Genomic DNA, 26168 nt, shown 5'->3' with positions numbered 1-26168 from the left:
AAACTAGCTAAAACCACATATACATCACACAAGAGAAAAGAGAGGGTGGAGGCTGTCCAATATAACAGCCACATATCTGTGCTCAGAAACCAGCAAATGTCAGTTACAAAGGAAAGGGTCCATGATTAATCGATATTATGTCTGACAAACCAACTCAGTTTTGTTACCGTACTCATTGAAACGGTAAGGAAGTGAAATGCATGAGCGCTATTCGAACAAAACCCATTTTCACCACTGTTAGTAAATATAGTCAGTTGCAGATGATCGTGTGGCTGCGTGCATGATGCGCCAGCATTTGACCATGACGTGCGCAACAGGTGCATTAGAGAAAATGGGAACAATGTGACATGGTTAAATGCCAGCATTCCAGGTGCAGAATCTGTCTAATGCATCACTGTTCGCAGTATTCAACAAAAATTGTTATTGCAATAACACTATTATGGAACACCCTGAGAAATTTGTTCTGCCAAAAGAAAAACATTCCTGGTGCTCATGGCAGTTGTCACAGTGTTGCATAGCACCACCACCAAGGGGGCCTCACTTCCAGGACATGCTGTGCTCCATGCGCCCGAGCATTCTGGGAATTCCCCCATAGAGCCGGACATGCCATTAAGTGATTTCCATGTGTCCGCCCACCTCACGACCTCACAGAGGTGCTACAGGCCATACATTTGGGTCACACAAAGACTGCAAGCCCATGAGAGTGCATTGGTTCCACCAGCAGTCTAGTGAGTTCTTTATGGATTGAATCCATGGTTGACATGTCATTCAATGCCCTTGTGGATTATCCTTCATGGCCTCTATTCCTTTATTTGGGACAATACCCAAATGTGTTTTATTTGAACATGCCTCATAATTAAGAAAGCAGTCTTCTGGGATTTGGCACCGTGTATATGTGGTGTTAACCGACGTTTCGGAGGAACGTATCGCCTCCATCTTCAGGGTAGAAGGAAAAATATAAGAAAATATAAAATATAAATATATAAATAAATAAAATATAAGAATATAAGAAAAGCAGACTGCTTTTATCGGTTCTCACGGTCTCTTCGCTTGCGGATTTCTTATATTTTTCCTTCTACCCTGAAGATGGAGACGATACGTTCCTCCGAAACGTAGGTTAATACCACATATACACGGTGACAAATCCCAGAAGACTGCTTCTTCATAGTCACTGCCGTGAAAGCCTCAAATCTTACAAAGTCTCATAATATTATTAAATAATCTACAATTTGAAAAAGACCATTCCTGAGTGTCTGGCAAAGACATGACAAATAAAAAGGTTGAGACAGGCAAATAAGAGATTGGTCGGCACTACGATTCAGCACTCTGAATCTCTCTCTAAAAGCAAAATTCACAACAGCTCTAGAAGGCACTTTTCTTCTAAGAAGGTACAGATCTCACAGTGTGTAGTATAACTAGTCTGCCTAATATCAGTTACATGCAATACTATATTGCTTGAAATGTAATTATCACAGATGCTGTCCATCAATATGCAGGACTCAACAAATTTGCTTGTCTGTGTTCATCTGTGATGAGTGAAAAATCAAGGCTGACAGACATCAAGGAGTAAATGTTATCCTGTATGTGAACATATTATAAGGGACAGTATCTCATGCCTTGTATTTATTATTGTTATTGTTCGAGGGGTGGGTTTCCCCATGCACCGCGACTAGTAGTCTATTGTACGTCCCCCTTTGATAGTCTACCAGTCTCTATACCCTACCGGTACTGGTGAGTGCCATCAGTCCCGACTCAGCCAGCGAGTTCGGCCTCTACTGGCTCAGCGGTACCTGATGCCTCACCTCACCAGAGGTGTTGGAGACTTTTTTTGGGCGGTAATGTCTGATAATTTAGCTCAGAGGCCTCCTTGAGACATGAGGTTCTTTTACGTGTGGTAAAGCTACGACACGGGACCCACGGCTTAAAGTCCTTCCTGGAGGACTTGTTCCCTGAATTTTTCCGCCCTTAAAAATTCCACGACCTCCGCCGGGTTTGAACCCGCGTGCCTTGATTCATGAGGTGGGAACGTTACCCCTAGACTACGGAGGCCGCTTCATGCCTTGTATGTTATGTAATAGTTATGTGTGGAGAGACTGCAATGGTGTGGGCATATACAGTTCTCTCATCCACAACTGATTTCCGAGTAAAATTTCTGTCTGGCTGCGGAAATAAGTCAACATCTGTTGACACCTGTTAAAAATATCTGGCATTTCAGAGACTGACAGTATACAATCCCAACTGGATATCAATACATAAACAGATATGTGTTTATACACGTTATTTTTTATATTACTGACAGCAGACAACCCGAGGGGCTGAGCCCATTTATAAGACATATGCATGGATCAGAAGACAACAACAAAATTGATCTTAAAGAACTAGGATGTTATGGCATGAAGTGAACCAATTTGGCTCATGGCCGGACAAAGTGGTGAGTTCTTGAAAGAAATGAGTCACTGTTTGACTCATGAAGTAAGTTAGTCAGTCTGTGGTTGTGAGAATTCAAAGGTTTCAGGTCAGTCCTGCAGTTGCAAAGTAAATGCTAAGTCACATCAGAAATTTCCAACCACTGACGTTCAATGCATGTACGAGTATTTTCATGTGAGATTCTAGGTTCCTGCATCAGAGACTGTGAAGGATCAGTATCTTCTGGGATGTGACATTGTTTAGTCTGGTAGACAACCTGCTGCCTCCACCGTCAAGGTAGAGGGTTCCTCTTCTACCAGACTAAACAGTGTCACATCCCAGAAGACGGTAATCCTCAAGTGTACTTTTAATTTTTAAAGTTTACAGTATGAACATGTCAGATATTGTGCTGTTCACATCGTATCATTTAACGCTCTGAAGACATGAAGTGGCAGCATTGGGAATATCAGCCACAACATCTGCACATCACGTCGTGTCCCTTCTAACAGCAATTGTACTGCTCTCGGGTTCGATTCATTATGTAACGAACACCAAAACGTAAAACTCTGTATGATGTCTGAACTCCTGTTAGTGGCACACAGCAGGCAGAACTCAGTTCCATGCCATGACACTACAACTGACTGCCACACAAACGTGATCATACCTTCATTGTGAGCTGCCGCAGCGGCCACTGCTGCCGCAGTTGCTGCCACAGCAGCCGCGTCATCCACGGGGATGATTGTCTGGCTGCCATATCCGCTGGATGACTCTAGCGAACTTTCACTTGTACTTCCGTCCTTCTCTCCTGGTTCAGACTGTACAGAGCAAATATGCAACACTTTATACCGCTCATTAAACATCAGAAATTAATTCCACACAAGTACAGACATTCAGAATATATAACTTCTGTAATAATTTCACAGTGGAACCTCCACTTCAAGGGTTCCCCCTATTTAACATTCAATTTAAATGATCCCAAGTAAATAAAGTTAGAACAGAATTACCTCCATTCAAGACTATCTTCATATTAGTGTTGAAAACAAACTTCCTCCCAGGTTAACTTCGAATGGGGGGGGGTTTCACTGTATGCACTGGTGACAGCATGACTTCCAGGTTGGGAGGGGGGCACTGCCTCCACTCACAGTTCAGTGATCAGCTGGTGAGCAATTCTCAGTATCTCAACGTCTACTGTTCAAGAGTCACTGCAGAAATATCAGCTTCATAGGTAAAGACAATGCTCCCCGCGTGTAATTAAGCACGTCACGAAGATGTGTGGGGAATGGAAGCATTGCTCCATGTATTCTTAATCTTGGCATCAGAGTGATTGGCACAATACCAATGCCGTATTATCCCTGGGGAAAGAAACCTCAGTATCTGCTGGACAGGAGGGCAGGTGGACCTCAGAGCCAATCTGAACAGTGGAGAAAAAAACAATATCTTGTCCCTACAACAAATCAAACCACATTTCCTGCTGCTGCCTAGTTACTGTACAAACTGAGCTAACCCAGCTATCCAGCTTTCTGTTTTACTTCACCATAGTTCTGGATTTGTATAAGAGCTGGAGTAGAAGAAATTTTCTGGAAGAAAAGAAGAGAGAGTTATCTAATGAGAACAGAACCTGTCAGTTGAATGCCACCATTCTTACTTGACACAAAAAGCTACTGTGAGGATATCCTCAAGCAACGCAACACCAGTGACACAACATGGCTGTGAAGCAAGGAAAGTGACTTTGGGAACTAAACAGAAATCACACGTGTTTGTTACCGACAAGTGAGATCTCAAATTTACAAGTAACAATGTGGCTATAAACATCCGATCAAACTTAAAATTATTAAAATATTAACATGCCAATATCTACAAATGTGGAATTGGAACTTTCACTTTAATCCAACTGATGAATGAGAAACATAACAGTACTTTTATTTAAACAAGTAGTTCTGGACTTGCAATGGCCTCAGTACATACTGTGAGGTTGTGCCACGGATATGTATGAACCTCAAGGTACTACTTGTTGAGGCTTAATACCTGGAGGTTAACCCAAAATTTTTTATTGGCTCTGCGGATTTGAAAAACATTTCGGTTTGCTTCCGACTCTCCATCAGCAGTCCGGTTCACTCACTGCCTGCCACGGTAAGTGCATTTTCCTTCCCACGGTTTGGGATGCTTTCGGTTTGTGGATGCAGGTGACATGTGAGCTCCTTTGGGCTCTGTGATTCTGTTTATTTCTTGTTCATGTTGTTGACTCATTTTGACCGAATTTATTATTGATCTTTTAGTTTCACCCACTTATTACATGGCTAATATTTGTACCTTTTGCAGGATTTGGGGTTCTCACAGTGGTACTTATGGAGAGTTATATCTTCTGGGGTATAATGCCATTTAGTTCACTGAAAGACAACTGACATTTTGGAGGAACGTGCCACCTCCATCTTAAGCCACAGAATAAGCCAAGCAAGAAACCACTGTGAAAGCAGGTGGCAAGCAGAGCCCTTTATTGCGTGACTTACTCTCTGCCCCTCCTGTGACACAGTGGTTGACTTTCAATGGAAGACAGAACTGTCTGTAGCTTTTGGTTGCTTAAATAGATCTTTAAATTACTATAGAAGCAATCTTTCACTTCTGGTTTTGGGGCTGTGACATTTTAGTGAGCCCCCTCTTCATGTTTCATTCATTTCCAGGTGAATTATTGGTAAATAAATAAATAAATATATATACTCATGCTGTGTAAGTGAGAAAGGGTGGTGATGCAAGGTTATTATCAACTATAAATTGAATATTACACAATTTAGTGACCCATTTCAATGCATAATTTCCACTAGTACACAATGTTGACATGTTACAACTGCCAGACATAACCCCAAAATTTTCATAATCACTATCTTTTTTTATAGTAATATAAACAAATTCTTATCCTTAGGTTTACACGACATCAAATGGGTAACCTTTGCTTTTAGGGTCTAGCCACACCATCTTTCAACACAAGATGCAGATAAACGTTGGAAGTGTAAGTAACATATACAAATAAACTTCATTTCTATCAAATTCAGTACTCTCCTGTCAAATTTTTAAGAAAAATGCAACACACCTCAGTGTAAGCCAGCAGATTATCCTGGAAAGGACATGCAATGGATATGGCTTAAAAGTTGCAAACAGGCAAGTCAGATCTCATTTACAGATACACCAACAACTGTGAAGTTGTAGGGAAAGACTGTTACTGTGAGGGAAATTATAACTTCCTAGGAAACAGTGTGATACAGTTCAAGCAGACAAAAATCAGATATGATCAGTGGCCATTCTTCAGGCAAGTTGCTTGAACTACAGCAATGAAAGCTTCAGTGGTCACAGAGATGTTTAAAGTTGGGAGACCTAACATTACCTTGAAAAGGACGTTAGAGACAGAAATCAACACCGCAGGAATATCGTGGAAACAAGTTGGAGCTCTACCACAGAATAGAGTTCGATGGCGATTCTTTGGAGAGACTTTGCAGTCCACCTATGAATTATAGGATTAAAAGAGAGACAAACATTTCTCTTGAAACAAATGGCTAAACTGAGCTCAATCTGTTATCTGGTCGCAGGTCACTCACCTTCTCCTGGTTCTCTGGTGGAATGCTGATGAGTTCTGGAGGGGGAGGAGGGAAGTTCATTTCCTGAGCCTTGGTAGCGGCCATCGTAGCAAGCTCATGCATGTTCACGTACATCGGCTGTGGTGGATCTGCAGGAAATTGGCAACACTCGGGGTGACTTACGCGGAAACATACTCTAATGCTGTACACCAGTTCACAAACACATTCTTTTGGACTCTGCATTATGTCATTGGCCTTAATATCAAGTTATAAAGCTCATCATGCTACTGATGCTGTACTGCTGGAAATTATTTTTCCTTGTATTAGAAATTCCTTGAAACCCCACAGTCAGGGTAGTCTGTGACCCGGCTGATATTAGAACTGGTCATTTCCCGGATACAAGTCAGAATTGTTACCACATGAGCCAAATTTCTCAGTGACAATTTTCAGAAAATCAATAAAATTTGATTACAGTAACCAATCAGTCAATATTTAGTATAAAAGGTAAAGTTGTCCTTGTGCTTAGCTAATTAAGCGCTACACCGTGAAGACATATGGTGGAGTAGATGTATGGATCTACGAATGCTTGACCTTGGCACTAGCTGGAAGTGAGCGGTCAGCTTTATGTCCCAGCCACTTTACCCCTTCTGAAAGAGTCCTGAGTGCTGGATAGGCCATGGAACTTGTTGGAACAACATGGTGAGGAGAAAAATTTTGCCTTTACCAGGATTCAAACTCTGACACCTCAGCTGTCCAGCCTGTAGCCAGTAGCTGACTGACTGTGCTATCCCACATCCTCAGTGTTTAGCATAAACCAATATTAAATTTATCGAAATGTAACAACTACTTCCAGAGATGAAAACTCCAGACGAATGGATACATAAACACACACCTCAACATTATATAACAAATAAATAACAATAAGAGAAGAGGGGATGAAACAAATGACCCTGTCAAACCAGTGAAACTCAGATGTGCAGATGACTGTACCTTTGCCCAGATGGACATGCTGTATGACACCCTTTGGTATCTTGGGCACCTCAGCTTTTGTGACCTGTGTTGTGTGGGGTTGTTTGGCCATGGTGGTGGCCACAGTGGCAGGCCTGTGCTGGGTCGTGGCCACAGTCTTAGCAGGCACTGAGGGTCGCTCCAGGGAGGAGCAACGCTGTGGGATGGGCGGGCGGGCGTAGATCGGGTTCTGATGAGGTTTGTGCGGGGACCTCTGCGGGCTTGCCACTGCAGCAGGTTGCTGCACCGTGGCACTCTTGTTGGTATCAGATGTCGTGATGGTGGTCACTGTTCCTGTGGTGTCGGAAACAGACACAGGACTGGCAGGCTGTGAGTGGGAAGCTCCTGGTGCTTGGAATGTGTACACAGTCAGGGGTGGACGCTGGTGTCCTCGCTCGTAAGCTGGCGGCACAAAATGTTTCATTACTTTCAGCAGAATGTCTAATGAAATTTCAACATGAAGTTAGAGAAAATGTACTTAGTGAAACCCCTAGGCTGCGCCATAGCTCAAGTGGTTAGTTGCTGGCTTCGATCCCGGGTCTGGTCAAGCGGGATTTGTGGTGGACAAAGTGGCGCTGGGGCAGGTTTTCTCCGAGTACTCGGTTTCCACTGCCAATCTTCATTCCACCAATTACTCCACAATCAGCCTCACCTATCATCTGGGGCTGGTACAATAGGCCAGAAGTGGCTGCAGTGCAAGGGACTTAGTCCCACCCCACTAGCAATAAAAAAATGATAGTGAAACCCCTGTTTAACGTTTCTGTGCAGAGGACTGAATTTGAAGAGTAAATGAGCAAAATCTGAAACTGAGGGAATTTAACACATAGATTACTAACTCACGATTGCTGAAATTCAAATTTAAATTATGGAAGATCTCAAATTCAGGAAAAGTAAATGGGGGTTCCACTGTATATGCACCTCTTGTAAACTTAATTTGTTATCAGGATGACTAACAGATGTTCTATCAGTCCTCGCTATGTCCAGGATGGCTGTTCCACACTCTTTAAGCCGCGCCCCAAAACTTCTCTCATTAATGTGCTCCAACCTTCAGTTATTTTCCACAACATTTCTGAACAAACTGTGTGCTGTTGCCGGTCATGTCTCTTTCTTCCACATTTTAAGAGAATATGGTTGTACTGCTTTGATGGTAGATAGCATCATCATCATTGACAAAACAGCCATTTTTGAGCCATAACCTTCTTCAGAAGATGCTCCCATATTTGTCTTGAATTAGTTCATCTAGTCTGCACTTCTTTGCATTTTGCAACAACAATTTTTTTACTGTCCAACCCCAAACCTGGAGAACCAGGTCTCTGTATTTATGTTCCCAGTGACAGGGTGGCCCAGTTATGCCACCAGGCATGGGGTTCCCTTTTCGTCGTCTTCTGGGACTCACAGGGCTAAAGTGGTAGACAGCATATTGGACTTAAAAATCTGCTGCATTATTTTCTGGAATCTGATGCATTTTGAATACAATGACTGGCTGAAAGGGACTGAACTGAACCTAACTACCTGGTAGGGAATCTATAAAATCAAGGATGATGAAATGGGCAGGACATGCTGTACCTGAGGAAATGAAAAAATTTAAACAAGAATAACCATTGGTAGAATAATACTGAGATGTATCTACAGGAGTGAGGTATGAAGGGGCAGGCTGGATCAGACTCTTGATATGCTCTGGCTAGTCTCAAGATGGAGGCGGCAGTTTTCTCCAAAACATGAGTAAACATCTACCAAACTGCACTGTGTCATTTCCTAGAAAACTACAATCTTCAATAAAAATGTTACTTTTATGATTACTCGTACAGTCTTCTGGGATGTAACACGGTGTAATTTGGTGGAGAGGTAACAGCAGTTCGGAGAAACTCATTACCTCCATATTCCGGATATAGGAGCCTCTTGAGCAGGAAGAAAGTTGTGACATGGGGATGGTAGCATCGTGGCCAGGCCTCTAAATGAACCAATCGAAACTGGTTACATGGCTATGACAACTTGAGATCTCCCTATTACTTTCAGCTGTTCTGACATAACAATGAAGTATGATAAGTGATAGCTATTTAATGGAATTTTATTTAGAGATTTTTTCTCTTTGGCCTGCAGTCACTTGAAAATAACCCCCATGTGGCCTACTTGACACCGAATGCATCACCATCTTAGGAAACAGTGTTTAGCGGCACATGCTTTATCATTCACCTGATGATATGGTGTGCGGGCGATCACTCATTATGGCAGTGGCTGCACGTTCAAATTGGAGCGTCTCCTGGAGGTTTGGCCAGGTGGCAGTAGTGTTAGGCAAGGTCCCTGTGGTGTTGCCACTTCCTCCCGCAGGGTACGGTGTCGACGGTGTACTTGAATTACTGCTACTGTGCTCTGACATGTTGGACACCTGCTGACACATGGCAACACTGTCAGTGCATGTCACGGACTGCAAGAAGAGGAGACGCAGTGTTGATAAAGCAAGTTATGTCGATTACAGAAAGCACACAACAATGCTGTCATATTGTCACTATAATACTGGAGTGTATTATGTTAACACCAGTTTTCAGGAAACTGGGTTTGAAGTTAGTTTCAATTGTAGTTTAAACATGACTTGGAGGAAAGCACATTCTAAAATCTCAAACTTGTAAGTACATTAAACATAAGGTAGTATGTGGAAATGGAGCAAAACAATACAGAGAATTAGACTATTTCATTATTTCATTTTGGGCCAAAAAGTTAAGCTAAAATATTGCGATAATCAGGCGGCAATATGTATAGTTGTCTTTACTTTATTTCAGCTACAGAGACAATACCTTCAGAGCTCTAATGCGAGGGCGTGAGTCGAATTTTGTCAATTCCAGTTTATAGCAACAGTATGTACACATTTCTCGTGTCTCTCTCAAGCGATATTAACCGTTAAGTCCCCCCTGTCACACTACTATGGCGATGTGTGCACAGGTCCAACTGCCTAATATCATATTTTTTAAAGCATAAAGTTGATTACCAACGAAGTAAAATCTGGGGGCCATGGCGGGAGGAATCAGAGATTTGGGCCCACTCCGTAGCATTTTCAGTCAGAACCTGTGGCACAGCAGAGACTTAAAATGAGTATATCCAAGGAGCATGCGGTAGTGCAGTTGGTTGAGGCGTTATGCTACAACACAGAAGGTCATGGGTTCGATTCCCGATAGCCGCTGGGTTTCTCAGTTGGCCTTTACCTTCCCCCCCCACATCCAATATACAAGCCTAACGTATTAACACTACACCAGTATTTGTAGCCACCATCCAATCTTCATGGCCAGGACACCTTAAGACCCTTAATTTTAGTACCATAACACCATAATTTTGATTATTGGGTCATCATCATCATCATCATCATCATCATCATCACACATTACCACTCTCACTATCATTATTTCAGCAGTCTGTCACTCTCATTCTTACATATAAGGTCTAAACTTCATGAATGTGCATAACCTCAATTTCAGGGCTGTTGCAGCCACATGTGTTAAAGCTGTTCCAATATTTTGGCATACACTGTAGCTGCCACTTTCAGAGTAGGCCCTACACTGGGACTAAGGGCAATTCCACTTCATCATATCATTCACACCCTGATGACTGTAACTATTCAACATGACATGGCTGAACTCTGAATGCTGAGACTATTATGAAAGGGCTGTGAAAATGTAAGGATACAAATTCATGAATGTGGTTCAGAGCCCATGCAAATACTCTCACTCCCTGCGACTGACAACCCTGCTGCCATTTTTCACTGCACACTTCAGACTTCCAGTATTTCATGGCTTTGTACTTATAAAGGTAGCGGTCAAATCAACTTACTTCCAAGGAATCACATGCAGCTGCTCATAACAGAGGAGAAAACTGTGTGCTCCTAGTGCATTTTCAGAGAGAAATAATTTACTGTCACAAAGTGCTGACATCCAGCCTCAATAAAGTACTTGAACAAAGCAACCAGAGACAGAGGAATGAGAGGGTTAGAACATAGGTACCCTCTACTGGTATTTATCAGCATTTACTCCTTCCAGTGCATGCATCCACCTGAAATGTGGATTCAGAACTTCACCACTGTCTCACTGGGTACAGGCTGGATGGTCAGTGGCCATCCTTACAGGCACAAGCCACAGACACACGTTTCTCTTCTACCCTACATGGTCAAGCTGCTGCTTTAGGTTGCCAGGCCTGTTATTTTCTCACAGGTAAATTATAATACATATACCAACTTCCTAAGTGCTTCAAATATAGGGAAAGTTTCCTCCAAATGTTTCTTGACAATGTAATTCAGACAGAATTCCAACAGCTATCAAAATCTGTCTGCTACAGCAAATTTTGTTAAGGTAACCTTGGGCACTTGGTACTTGTGGGGTTAACTTGGGGTATAACAAAACTCGAATGTGTCCCCTAGCCACACAATAAGGGCGGATGTACTGTTGTTGCAGGAAACAAATGTAAGAGGGTGCAATACCTGTACCCCATGCACGGAGGCAGGACGTGGAAACAGCATGTCCTGTGATGTGAAGCCAGAGTCCTGTGAGGAGAGACTGGAGAGGCGGAGAATGCCCGCAGGCAAGGGATGCTATACCAACACGACAAAACAAAAGAAAAAAGAAACAATAATGCACACCAATAGTAAATCAGAAATAAATTCACAGTACAAATTAAGAAGATGCAATGAAAGTAAAACAAAATATAGATTCATGCTAAACATATGCAGCACTTCCCATTGCACACTGGACTGAAAACATCTTTACCCCAATACTACATAAATTATAATAATATAGTACATTCCGTTTTATGTATTTGTAAATAAACAATAGGAAGTTAGTGTTTTCCTACATCCAAATGTTTCTGAAGATGGCACGTTACAATAAATTTGATAATTATCCATTTTCCATAAGCTTTATCGAACAGAATATGTTCAAAACTTGATCTGTTCCTGCCATCAGGTGTAAGGGAGGAAAGGTTTCCACTCAGCTGGGCCCATTTTAAAGAGCCAGTCTCAGTCAAAATACCAACAATGTTCATGTTCTGATCACTGGTCCAGTAATCAAGCCCAACTGATAGCAACATCTCCTTCCTTACATTCAAGGACGCAACAAGATCAACTTTCTGAAATGGTGTGTTTGAAGAAACTTCAGACGATGTGCACAGTCCAAAATAATGATGATAATGTTTACAGTGTTGGCCAGTCTGACTGTAGCACAACAGATCAGTTTTTTGTGATATCTGGTATAAGAAATCTGTAGCATAGGCCATAAGTCACATAACCTATACTTTACATAAAGGTCAAATGAAACCAACAGCCTTCCAAAGAAACATTTTTGGTTAGGGTGTATGATGCAATTAAGCAACAAGATGTCATTAATTCCAAACCTTTAAAAAGTTCTATAAAACTTCAAAAAATAACAGATTAATTCATGAGGCAGACTCCTTGAGAGACAAAGAATTTGTACAAGCTGAAGGCCCTATGTAACATTTATAACACTGGTTTTATAATGGAAGATGTTGTTAGCTATCATCCACCCTCAACTTGGAGGACCACTCCCTTTTGGCTGTCTCCTCCACCTGCAGCTTCAGGTCAAGTCATACCATGATGACAAGGGACACAATTAACACAGACACATATCTCAAAGCCTTCTGAAAACTGCACAGCAGTACCAGTTTTTGAAGCTCAAAATAGCAAAAATAAATTTTAATCTTGTATGGCGCAATTCTGGGACTTCCCCAGAAATCGGTTAACTGCCATGAGGAAGGGCAACGATCAGATGATCACGGTATATAGAGCAATGCAAAGTGCCACACCAAACACAACATAAAGAGAGATGTCAGGTTTACACTGCGGTCTGCTGGGTAGTGACATCATGTAGCCCATACAGGATTACAATTGGTTCTATCGCAAGTTGCAAGACGCACCTGTGACAGTGAGCGGTGCCAGTACTGATGGTTTGGAGAGTGGTGTGACTTGGTGCTGCCACTGGAAGAGCTGTTCAGTGAGCTGATACTGCACATGCTGGACTTACGGGACCCCAGTGAGCTAGGACTGCTCGGTGGTGTCTGGAATGACCAGCTGCTCTCAGAGCCCTTCAAGTCTGCTATCACCTGCAAAGCAACACAGTAAGCTGGCTCACTACCACATCCTCTCCAGTTCAACACCCACATCATCCCATCATTCGACACTGTATGATCTGTAAGAGATAAGACATGAAGTCCCTGTGTCTGATTAGGCATGGCACCATGAACACAAAATGAGTGGTAGAGTGCGGATATAGCTCCATGCATTCTTAACTTCTGTGCTAGACGGAAGTTAGTGGTCAGTTTCATGCCCAAGGCTACTTTACCCCCAGGCAGGCAGATCCCTTTCTACCCACTGGATAGGGGAGGCAGGGTGCCTCTCTGAGCCAGTGTGGAGGCTGGGTGTGTCTCAGAGCCAGTAAGGATGCTGGATGTCCCAGAGCCAGTCTGGAAGCTGGATGTGTCTTAGAGTCAGTGTGGAGGATGGTTGTGTCCCAGAGCCAGTCTGGATGCTGTGGAGAAGAGTAAAATCTCTGCTCCCACTGAGCATCCAACCACTTCCTCCATCATCCAGTCTGCAGCTGTCACTATACTGATTGCACCAACCCAGTTACAGTTGAAAAATCATCATTACATAAGCCAGCAATCACTAACACTTAACTCCACAGCTTCCAGTGTGACCTATGTCAGTCCACTTGATATAAAGAGAATGCCTTTCCTTAAGGTACAGTGAGTTTGAACATGGCCAAGGATCAGCTGCCTCCTAACCAACATTTCTCTTGGTTTTCCAAGATCAAATGCCAATGTTAAGAATGTGTTGAGCTGTACCTCCACTTCCCCTCAATGCCTAAGAGCAATGTGAATCCACAATTTAGTGGGGCTCAACAAGTCTGTCCTTCATAATTTCAGTAATGTACTGCAGAATATGGTAAATGGATACAAAAGCTTCGGAGAAACATACTGCGTCCATCTTCAGGGTAGAGAGCAGCAGGTTGTTCCAAAACAATGGTATCCTCTTACCAGGCTATATGATGACATTACCCAGGAGACTACAAGTGTGGCTCTTCAATTGTCTGACAACCTAATGGTTATTCTGTGTGTCAGTCACTCGCTTTTGTATCGCTGGCTTTCATCTGAAGGAATCAATATAAAATAATAATATTCAGGGATTTTCATAATTCAGGTCGTGATATCTGACTACCTGGTGCAATAAACACAGAATACACTCAATATCAGAAACAGAATGAATTACATAATTATCACTGTCCCTCTCTGCTGACCTGTTCGCTGGCAGGGGGCAGGGTGAAGGGGTCAGTGGTTAGTTTCTGCACTTGGTCCACCACTTCTTGCAGGTGTGACAACTCTGACAACATCGCTACTTCTTCGTCCTGCAACACCAGACATGACAAAGCACAGTAACCCTTCTGCAGGAGCATAGTGAAAATCTGCATTGTGCATCTGTCTCATGCTGAAAAGATGGATGCTTACAAACAGAGGCAAGAGGGATATTCGAGCAATGGATATGGAATTTTTGAGAACTGATGATGGGAAAACAAGAAGGCACAGACACAGAAATTAAATTCTTAGCAAAAAAGTTGGAATTAAACACTTGTTAACAGAACTAGAAGAAAAATGAATACAATGGTTTTGCTATGTAAAAAAAAAAATTGACAGAATAAGAATACTGAGTTGAGCATTATGATTGAAACTTAAAGGAAAAAGACCTATGGGATGACCCAGAACAAGATGGTTTAGTCAGATTACTGGAAGACAGCAAGAAGGGAACAAAGAAGAGGTAGGAGACTTTTGGCAATTAATCCATATAGAAGGAAATGAGACTAGAAGAAAAAAAAAGGCATTTTTTAAGTTGTATGAGTGGGGGGAGGGGAGGTGAGACTGAGTCTCACATTACTGCAGCTTCAAATGGGCACAATGTGATGGATGAATATGGAGCATTAGTGGAATGAGAATTGGCTGGGGAAAACTGGTGCCTGAAGAAAAATGTAACCACTTTGTCCATCACAAATCCCACAAGGACTACTCTGGGACTGAACTAGAGCCTCTGCAGTGGGAAGATGTATCTGCTTGAGGTATGGCATTGACAAAACAGGCAACTACCAAGTTCACTTGAGACCAAATTTAATCGCTCAGTAAGTAATACACCTTCACTCACCCACAGGGGGAGGAAAGAAAAAACAACAACAAAACGTTAGTTTCAATTCAGTGAGGTAAGAAGTTAGAAGCTACCAAAAATATATATATATTTATGAGAGACAAACTCACCACGACAGGTTTAAGGAACGCAACAAACAGGCAGAAGCGACTACGCTCCTCTACCAGTGCTGCCCTCACAGCCTTTTTCTCAGTCTCCTCCAGTAAGTGACGACGCTCAGTTACATCCTGCAGCGAGGTTTCCATACGTCGCTGTAATTCCGCACTCTTTCCCTTCCGTACCTTCTTCTGTAACCGTAGCGTGTCTGTCGATCGTTTCTTCAGCTCTGCCCTTGCCCTTTTGTATTCTGCAACAACACACCAGTTCATAACAGTAAATTCTTAACTTTCAACCAAGATAAATACATACTTCCTCTTCCAAGGACTGAAAGTGCTGCAAAACTGTTGTCACGATGCAAAATATTTGACCATGATAACTGATATATTTCTAGAAGAATGGAATGGAAAGGCCGAAACCTCAATGCTGATGACGATGAACTGATACAATGAAGCTCTGAACTATGTTGCAAACAACAAGTGCATGTGTTTGCAGGGGCTGCAAAAGATGTGTCCCATACATCATCACACACAGATCACAAGGGCCTAAGGCTTGACAATACCACATAATTCAACTGTGCATGCTATGAAAGAAGTCTGCTTAAAATGAATAAGTCCTTGTGCCCAGGTTCAATCTCAAGTCACTTTCTGGCAGATTTTGGATGGGTGAAGTGACCCTGAAGGCAAGTTTGCTCCAAGTATTCCCATTTCCCCTGCCATTTCTCCTTCCACCAAACGTCTCATTCACAAGAGCTTATCACTTGTTCCTATCTTGAGTCTATTTGTATCTATTTCAATATTACCCTTCCATCTACACCTATGTCTTCCTTCAGGTTTCTCTCACCAAAATTTTGTATGCATTACTCAGTTCTCTGACAGACGCTACATATATTGACCATTACTTGATAATTTTAATAAAATTTGGCAAAGAATACAAATTGTGTAGCTCCGGCCTCCTGCTACTCCTGTACTCCGATGCTGTACAGACTGATACTAACAGCATCAAGGAATAATCATCTAAAAATGGCAGCTCACTGAGCATAGCAACATACTGTATGCACCTGAGCCCCATGCTGCTTGAATGCAGTACTGGGTTACAGTACGATGAATATGAATGGTCAAACTGAGGACAATGTGAAAGGAATCACTTGGACATGCTGACTCAGCAAGTGCCTGGAGGGACAGAGGGAAACCATGCGGAGAACCTCTTACCTATAAATGTCAAGTCAGCCTTGAAGCAAGAAAGTTAAACAAACACCAAAGACAAACAGCATATTTGCATAGTTGGTTACTTATAGTGGCAAATAAAACAAGTTATTCGTTTTAAACTGGTACTTCTGGGAGGCATTAGAGGGGAGGAGGAACACAAACAGGTGAAGAGCTCTGGACATTCACTGAATAGGGGCCAGGATGAATCCCAGGTCAGTGCAGAATGGATCTCACCACAAAGACTTGTCACTAAACTGGCTGTCGTGCTCCACTCATTACGATCCATCGGTAAACCAAATATTGTATAGTATTATTATACAACCGCCAATGGAACAAATTCATAATAAATAAATAAACCAATATTACTGTATTAATAGTATTATGGGCATTTTCTACATGTTTCGCTCCAGCTGGATCATCATCAGGCAATATTCATGAATTGTACTACTCGTACTGAATTGTACTTTTAATGTTGATCCACATCAGTGGCCTTATATATAAATTTTGTTACGATTCTTGCATTCCATTATATTTGAATATTAGTCCTAAAATACAAAACGTTATAACTCAAAAATTAAAAGATTTTCTTTTTGAGTGCTAAGTACAAGTCTATGATCTTGTATTGTACAGTAGAGGGGTATCCTGGGAGTCTGCATTGTTTCAAGTACTTGGTGCACACATTACGTGGTGATCTTCCACATATAAGGGGTGTATGTTCTCTTTTCCTTTTGTGATGCTGTGAGTGTATAATAATACTACACAGTAATACGCAACAGGATGCAAACAATAAAGATAAACCAAATATCAGCTGTCCAGAAGAGGTGAAAACCCAGTTCTTGGATAAGAGTTGACAGGACAGACTTTATAAACCTAATGCGTGCAAGTAGCCAAAAAATACTACTACTAATAATAATAATATATGGGATAATTAGGCCCTTCGTGATTTATACATGCCACTTACTGTTAAGAGTACTGAAATAAAGGGGGTTAAGACGGACTTTGGCTACATAATGAAAGAGATAATTCTGGTGGGGAAATAGATATATTGTTTAATGATACTATCAGTAAATCAGATCTCATGTGGAGGCAGGTTAGAATACCTCCACCACAGCCCTGCCAAACTGCAGAAGGTGACAGAAGTGGAACCCGGTGCTTCGGGGTATAACTGGGCCACCCTGTCACTGTGGGACATAAATACGGGGACCTGATCCTGCAGGTTGGGGTTTGGAAGTTAGGTTGACGACCTTGCTCTACAAAGAAGAATTCAGACACTACAGATAATGATCTGGAGAGGATGTACAAGGAAGTGGCTATAGCCCATTTGAGGTACTATCTCGGCATTCTGCTGAAGGCGCTAAGGAAATGCACAAAAAAGAAACAACTCAGAATATCTGGTTTCCTGGCAGAGGTTAGAACCGGGGACTCCTTGAATATAAGTCAGAAGCGGTACTGTTTGGTCTAATTTGCCTGGTGGAACCTTGAGGAATGTGATCATATTGTTTCATGTAGACCCAACCGTTGCTAGGCAACGATGTCGAAACAAGCTACAACAGCCGATGCTAGGTAACGACTCCGCAACAATGGCACAGGAACAGAGAAACGGTGTTTTCTGTGCTATCCGTGTCGAGATGTTTTAAGCACGATAAGGTAGTGAGGAGTCAGTCAATTAGTCAGTCAGTGGAGTGTAGTGAGTTGGTTGGAGAGTCAGCCAGTAACATAACCGCTGGGGTTCAGGCATTGTGAGCTGTGGCTGAGGACGGGAAGAGTTCAAAAACCCAGAGGTAGGGGAACGTCCGCCGTTGAAGCCGCTACCAAGCAACGGCTAGTCAAGACTGTAACAGACTGAGAAGACCTTGTGTGTGAAGTGTAGTATCGAGGTGTATAAGTGTGAAATAAATCCGATTATCAATCCAAACCCCGTCTACAGTCACTCCATCACGTGACAATATTGAAGACGGCGAGGGGCTGAAAGGTGCTGAAGGGTTCCGGCTTATGATCGTGTTCAATGACGGGTTTGATGTCAGTGCTACTGAACCTTTGGGGTCCTGTGCCAGGGAGGTGGAGGGCCAACAGACGGGAGTCACGCCGGAGTGACCACGTCCTTAGACCGCGCTGCTCTTGCGATGCGCATGGCTGAGGGTTCAAGTACCGGCCGTAGCGGAGTCGTCTGCGTCTGCCACTTATTCGGGCTGGACGGCAGAAAAAATTGAGTTCGATTCCCAGCAGGGAAAGATATTTTCTCCTGTCCACACCGTCCAGACCGGCTCTGGTGCCCACCCAGCCTCCTACCCTAATTGTACCGGGTGCTATTTCCCCGAAATTAAAATGACCGAGGTGTGAAGCTGGCCAGTCGCTTTCATCTCGTGCCAAGATGAAGAATACATGGAGCTACACCACCATTCCCCCACAACGTATCCATGGCTTCGTGTTTAATTAAGTACAGGGAATTGAATTCAGACCGTCTGGGTCGTAGGCCAGTCCACCTCACAGAGCCATCGGAGAGGCGACAATGTATGGTAATAAAAATAAACAAAGTAAACGCATCGATGATGAGGCATGGTGGACTAACAAGAGGAGGCTGTACCGCGAGGCACAATGGCTGCGCCTGAGGGGATACAACGCTACATACGTGCCTGTTTACACAGGGGCTTATCTTCATCTCATATTGGCTTTCCACGGAGATAAGAGTAATCCCTGGAAAGCGAGGTTCAACTTGAACGGGTTCCAGCATCATTTCTCCTTAGCTTCAAGCCTGAGCCAGTACAGCACACCCAAACAAGAGGAGAGGAACTTCCAGCTTCCCACATTCCCGTGGTTTGGATATTTAAGGTTAAAAAAGTAAAGCTATCCCTGTAACAGGCCGTGGAGGCCTATAGGATTGTGAGCCGTCGAGGCTCCCACTGTTTCTAGACAAGCGGCTCAGAGATGGCGGTAAGATTATTAGTCTTTACCCCCAGGGCCATAGTGCGGCTGGAAGGATTAGGTCAACTTAAAAAAATCCAATGGTCTCATCAGGAATCGAACCCGCGACATTCCGCCTTGTGCCATAGCGCCTCACCCAACTATGCTACCGCTTGCCCCCACCAAGAGCAAATACGAAACATCTTAACTACGTATGGTTCACGTAACTTTATATAAACAGTGAAGCAAGGAAACCGCGAGTCCATGACAAAGGAATATCGCCCTAGTCGACAGGAATACCAATGTACAGGAGGCCGTGACCGAGCGCAGTTCTCTCGTGATGAACCTTACAGACATGTCTGAAACAAAAGAAACTCAAGCCAGCACGAAGGAAGGACCGGAAACAGGAAATCAATCATTCTGTGGGTCGAAACCAACTCACATTATTACGAATCACAAATTTCAGAGTACTACAAACCAAGAGACATGTTTTTAAACTGTCTAGCGGTTCTTCTAACTGTTCGCTGTCTCCAAACTGCGAAGTGTTTGCAAACACATCACAGCACCGTGCAGCACTGCAGCTGAACTTCAGCCGAGGTCGACGTCCTCGTCAGAACAAACATAATTACCCCATTATCCGGGGTGTTCCTTCGAGACTGACTGACAGGCCAGACGTTCCTAATAATCCAAAGATGATTCATTACAATGTGCACAGAAGCCTTACTCAGAGACAATCTAGTTCACTCCCCTGCTCTGCAATATAAATTTAAATAGTTACAGGCTGGACGACCGAAGGGGAAGGAGTTCGAGTCCCAGTAGGGGCAGAATTTTTCTTCTCTCTGCGTCGTCCAGATCGGCTCTAGAGGCCACTAAACCTCTTATCCAATGGGTAACAAAGGTAAAGTCTCTGTGCTTAACTAATTAAGCAATATGCCGTGAAGACGTATGGAGGAGTGGAGGGATAGACCTACGTTTTCTTCAGTTCGGCACTAGTTCGAGGTGAGTCGTCAGCCTCGGGATAGAGCCCCCGGTACCCATTGGAGAGGAGGCTGGGTGGCCCCAGGCCCGGTCTGGACGACGTGGGGAGAAGGAAAATCTCACTCCTGTAGGGACTCGAACTCCGACCCCTCGACCGTAAAGCGTCCATATTCTTATGTATGGACACTGTATATGCTGTATGCTGTAGCGCGGTGGGTTCTCACCGCGACGATGAGCCATGAAACTTGGCGTAAATTAATTTGGAGGCAGAGGCAGGTGTTAATGAGAAGTTGGCACCTCAATTCGACTACGTCTTAATTTCGAAACTTTCTGCTCCCCCTCCCCCCCGAGGACGAACGCGCAAAGATCTGACAGCTGACATGGCCACAGCAGGGCGAAACCGAATGCGGCCATAACCAATCAGGACTTCATATGAAACTCGACAAACATATCGTGTCAGGTAATGCGATAAACTCAAAGTAATATCACTAACAAAAGTTATATCTTCTGGGACATAACACCGAGTTGTCCACTGAAAGTTAACCACATTTTCGGAGAAACATTTCAGCTCCATCTTCAGGGTCGAAGCCAGGCAAGAAACCAGCGTGATGCAGGTAACAATAATAACCACAAATCTTATAACATACCATTAGGTACGATAAAACCGGCTTATAACAGAATCCCATGGTACAAAGGATTATCTTCCGTGTCATACAGGTTCTCATAAACGGAAGTACAGCGCAACCTCGATAATCCGGAACAATTAAAGCGCTGATGTGTTTTAGCTGTCTGTCACATTGTTCGATTTACTGGAATAAGGATATGAGGCTGGGCGGAATCCAGAGTCCATCTGGACTCTGTGGAGGAAGCTCTCTTGCCTATGCCGGGAATCGAACTCCGGCCGTACAGCCTGCAGCCCGTCGCTATACCGACAGCAAGGAGTTTCTGAATTCCACACTGAGGACGAATCTCGGAGCTTTAGGCGACGGTGAAGTTGGTGTTGCACTCGGAGCGACAGGTCCTCATTAGGCTACTTACCCTAGGCACAGGGTCACGCGGTGGCGTAGTTGGGTGAGGCACTATGCTACCAGATAGGATTTCCGATACATACCCCTTCAAGCCGCACTATCCCTGGGGTTGACACAGCCTCTAACAGAAATGACTACCAGGCACCTTCCTGGGGGTAAAGGGTGGTCGGCCGGCGCGTAAGGCTGACGACCTCACCGCCATCTACGAGCCGACTGTCTAGAAAATGTGGGAGCCTCGACGTCTCACAGCCCTATGGGCCTCCACGGCCTGTCGCAGGGGTAGCTTTACCTTTTTTCTCTTTTTACCTTTGGCATGATCTTTATCCAAGTTGACCACAGATTTCTTCCAGTCTTCCAGTTTCTCCTGTAGAGGCACCACCAGACAGTCCATGATAGCGCTGAAACAAACAATAAACCCGTGTTATCAAATGGCCTTCAACTCTTTTATGGCGCCCAGTGTAACAGGCCTGATACTAGCGGTGAGTCTTTCAGTTACCCAGTAATCCTTATGCTCATTTATTGAGGCTACAGCTTGCTTTGAATGATCAAGTAAAGAAGGATGAGGTAGGCAGGGCTTGAAGCACGAATGGGGGAGAAAAGGAATGCATATAGGATATTGGTGGGAAAGCCAGAAGGAAAGAGACAACTGGGCAGACCAAGGCGTAGGTGGGTGGACAATATTAAAATGGATTTCAGAGAGATAGGATGGGATGGTATGGAGTGGATTGATCTGGCTCAGGATAGGGACTAATGGAGGGCTCTTGTGAAGACGGTAATGAACCTTCGGGTTCCATAAAATGCTGGGAAATTCTTCAGTAGCTGCAGATTTGGCTTCTCAAGAAGGGATCAGCTCCATAAGTAAGTAACAGTTTTGGTACAACAGGCCAGAAGTGGCCGCAGTACAAGGGACTTGGTCCCACCCCACTAGCAATAAAAGAAAAAAGTAACAATTTGCTTTGTCGTTATGTGAGTCCGCATTGGTGTCCACCTTTGCCGAAAACGCAGCACCGCCAGTGCACACTTTACCTTAGCAACCGCCGTCTTGACAGCACTGCGTCACGGCCCGGCCCCATTGCGCTCCTTGTCCACTCCGGTTCATAAGAGCCTTGTAAGAGCGCGAGCAAGCTCCGGGTTGCCATAGCAACGAATTTTCAAGCGTTAACACATTGCATGTAGTAGGTCAAGAACTAAAAACAGCCTTCTGCATCCAGCACGGAGCGGTGCTTCATGCAATCAGACAGTCCGTAACAAAGAGGATTCCTGCATTAATGTTTTCATTTTACCGTTGGTCTCAACGGGCTCCCTATCCGGATAAGCTCCTGCTAATTTCAAGATAATTTCTTACAAAGCTATCACTGTAACAGGCCGTGGAGACACATAGGGTTGTGAGACGTCGAGGCTCCCACATTTTCTAGACAATCGGCTCACAGATGGCGGTGAGGTTGTCAGCTTTAAGTACCGGCCGCCCTTTACCCCCAGGAAGATTCCTGGTACTCGTTTCTGTTAGAGGCTGAGTCGACCCCAGGGCCACAGTGCGGCTGGAAGGATTAAATCAATTATAAAAATCCACCTCATCGGGATTCGATCCCGCGACCTTCCGGCTTGTAACATGGTGCCTCACCCAACTGCGCTACCGCCGTTAGTCACACCGACAGCAGTCTGCTAGGAGACAAACAGGAACGCGTTAGAAGCGACTCTGAAGTCCACTGGGAAATGCAGCTCCGCGGGAGGCCTATACATAACGGGGCAGTGCGCTTATTTTAAATGGTCCGCGGACTTGAGAACGCCTTCAGTGACACGGCCGATGTCATTACTGTGTGGGCGCGGAGCTACTACACAAACTACAATGTGTATAAACAGTTACACACATTTCCTTATTTAGTAGTGAAGGGGTGCCCGTAAGGCAAGACGCAAAGTTGTTCCTGTGCAGTACACCTTGAAGGGGCATGGAGGAGTGCATCTACAGATTCGCATTTGCTTGACCTCGACACTAGCTGGAGATGAGTGGTCAGCTTCACGCCCCGCCCACTTTATCTCCGGGGAAAGAGTCCCCGGTACCCGTTGGACGGGAGACTGGGTGGGCCCCAGAACCGGCCTGGACAACGTGAAGAAGAGAAAATTCCTGACCTTAAAGGAACTCGAACTCCGACCCTTCGGTCGTCCAGTCCGCAGCCAGTCGCTATACCGACTGAGCTATCCCGGCTCCTCGAAGGGGTGCCCGTACGTTTTTTAATAGCAATGATGTTACAGCCTAGACATGCGCACATCGTGTCGCATTCCAGACACAACTCTTCACGTTATCGGGGTTCGATTCCCGGCAGGGTCGAGAGATCTTTCTCCTCTCCACAGTTTCCGGACCGGCTCTGGGGCCCACCCAGCCTCCTATCCAATTGGTCCTGGGGGATCCTTTCCTGGGAATAAAGCGGCCAGGGCGCGAAGGTGACCACTCATCTCCATCCAGTCCCGAGGTCAAGAATGGTAGAGCCATACCTCCACTCCCCCCTACAGCTTCATGGCATGGTGCTTAATGAATAACTTCACCTTTTACTGACTGAAGGGTGTGTCACTTATGCAGGAGTGCACCAGCTATTACGGAGCATCGGTTCCCCGCCAAGCAGATCGACCGATGACGTTTCAGCGACTACATTCACCCTTCCTGACTGTCTGTCGGTCTGATGGACTTCGCCAGCACAGTCACTCTTATCAGAATTACTGGGTTTTTTTAACTTTGTCCATCGTCTGGCATTGACGTTCGCTCTTTCTGAAGAAACCAACACAGCAGATGTCACACACCCTTCACCTGAGGAAGGAAAAGGAACCAGTTTCCGAAACGTTTCGTGTTCCTTCAGAATACAGGACGATGGACAAAATCCAGAAACCTAGTAATCCTGTTATACCCTACCGTCAAACCCTTTGTAATCTAGGAGTCATTCTTGGGTTGCGAGTCCCGCGGGGCTCACGACTCTGGGAGTCTTGCAACTCTCCCGGTTACATCATTTTTTTTACAGTCATAAAACAAACATTTATATACTTTCTGTCGGTTATGCAAGAAACACATACACAGCGCGGCCATTAAGGACTAATTTACAGATGAGTAGGGGAGTGTTGCAATACGGCAAGACAAGATAACAGATAACATCCGATATGCGATAAGTAACTCGCGTTATCTTGGCGGCATACTTAGCGGCCTGCGTCACAGCTCCAACGCAATATAGTACGAGCTACCGAACGAGCCGTTATACAATAAACAGATAAATACAGAAGGTAATATGCAAGCCATTATGTTTCCTTCTGTTGCACTTAAGCGTTTTATTCCTGAGTCTGCTTCCTACTTTACAAAGTAGACAGAATATCAGATACGTTCTTTGGGCAGGCTCATAAAATGGGATATATAGTCAGATTTCCTCCAATCTGGTTGTTATATGTGGTATATTAGATTGTAAGCTTGATATACAGGGTGATTCTAAGTTGTTGTCGGGGTTTCCGTGGCCTATAATTTTCAAACCAGGAAAAACAATAACAAAAACTGCTTACAGAATATGAAAATGTAAGTCAGAAAGTTCTATGATTTATAGAATCAATACTGCAGAATGCTAAACAACTTCAACATGCGCAGATTTATTTTACAGTCCATGGAAAACACGACAATTTTAGAATCACTCTGTATAATCGAACATGTTTCATACATACAAACGCACAAAAAAAGACAGAAAATGTGGTAATAACAGTTGCAAAGAAACGCCCTCATACTGGACGTTGATAGTAACGTCCACTCATATTAAAAAAATGGAAAGATAAATTGAAATTGAAGACAAAATCGAGGAAACGTGCACTGTTATTAACAAAATACTTAAAGATTTAGAGGAACGCGTCGCCTCTATCTTAAGGGTGGAGGAATAAGCCAAGAAAGAAACCAGCGTGAAGCAGGTAGCAAAGCTCTGATACCTTGAAGATGGGGGCGGTATGCCCACGAAACATCGATTGAGAGAACCCTTCATAGCCACTACTGTGAGGACCTCAAATCCTATAAGAATAATTTTAATTTATTTAACGTCTCCAGGTTTTTCGACTGACGCACGTCTGCAGCACATGCACCTAACGGGACAGACTTTACGCAACGGCGTATCTGCCTTCGGAATTCCACACACACACAATTGCAGTGAACCGTGTGCTATTTATAGGAATCCCAACACACAGACTCGTTATCTTAAAGCAAATAAAACACGAACATCACGTCATAAACCAGTACAAACAAGTTTAGTTGCCATGGTTACTGGAAAGAACAAGAATATGGTCAAGGGGCCCGAAACCAAGACCGACTGTGCTGGCGCGGGTCGGATCAGGCGATCCCAGTGCCTTCCTCATGACGGGAACTGAGAGGCAGCCCATGCATGTAACAGCAAACTTGACAATATTGGTGGGGGCCTCTCTCAGAGACAGAGCCGTCAAACGTGTCTCTATTTTTCCTACGTTTCGGGATGTACATTTGGCTACTATATACCGCGGGAACATTTGGATACTAAGGAGTTCTCGGATATGTTAGTTCCCTAAAAGTAGAAATGAGATAAAGCTATCCCTGTAACAGGCCGTGGAGGCCCATAGAGGTTTGAGACGTCGAGGCTCCCACATTTTCTGGACAATCGGCTCACAGATGACGGTGAGGTTGTCAGCTTTACGCGCCGGCCGCCCTTAACCCCCAGGAAGATTATTGGTACTCATTTCTGTTACAGGCTGAGTCCACCTCAGGGCCATAGTGCAGCTGGAAGGATTAGGTCAACTGTACAATCCAGTGACC

The 26168-nt window shown here is 44.0% G+C and overlaps 1 protein-coding gene across 7 annotated transcripts in view; it reads right to left on the bottom strand.

The window, feature by feature from the left end:
* The window catches only part of LOC111863589 (protein MTSS 2), an 87645-nt gene that overhangs the window by 12841 nt on the left and 48636 nt on the right, over positions 1–26168 (bottom strand). For 4 of the 7 annotated variants that reach the window (XM_023850049.2, XM_033751118.1, XM_033751119.1 and 1 more), the window contains exons 5-13: positions 21680–21771; positions 15273–15508; positions 14270–14377; positions 12891–13076; positions 11443–11553; positions 9174–9405; positions 6963–7382; positions 5994–6121; positions 3071–3221 (exon numbers count right to left, since the gene is read on the bottom strand). In XM_023850049.2, coding sequence (XP_023705817.1) covers positions 3071–3221; positions 5994–6121; positions 6963–7382; positions 9174–9405; positions 11443–11553; positions 12891–13076; positions 14270–14377; positions 15273–15508; positions 21680–21771 — 1664 coding nt within the window. The remainder of the gene's footprint in view (positions 1–3070; positions 3222–5993; positions 6122–6962; positions 7383–9173; positions 9406–11442; positions 11554–12890; positions 13077–14269; positions 14378–15272; positions 15509–21679; positions 21772–26168) is intronic. The other 3 variants (XM_023850046.2, XM_023850047.2, XM_023850050.2) reach the window with 3 other exon arrangements.

This window comes from Cryptotermes secundus, unplaced genomic scaffold (assembly GCF_002891405.2).
Source record: "Cryptotermes secundus unplaced genomic scaffold, Csec_1.0 scaffold57, whole genome shotgun sequence".
Lineage (NCBI taxonomy): Eukaryota > Metazoa > Arthropoda > Insecta > Blattodea > Kalotermitidae > Cryptotermes > Cryptotermes secundus.
This window is presented reverse-complemented; position numbering and strand designations above follow the sequence as displayed.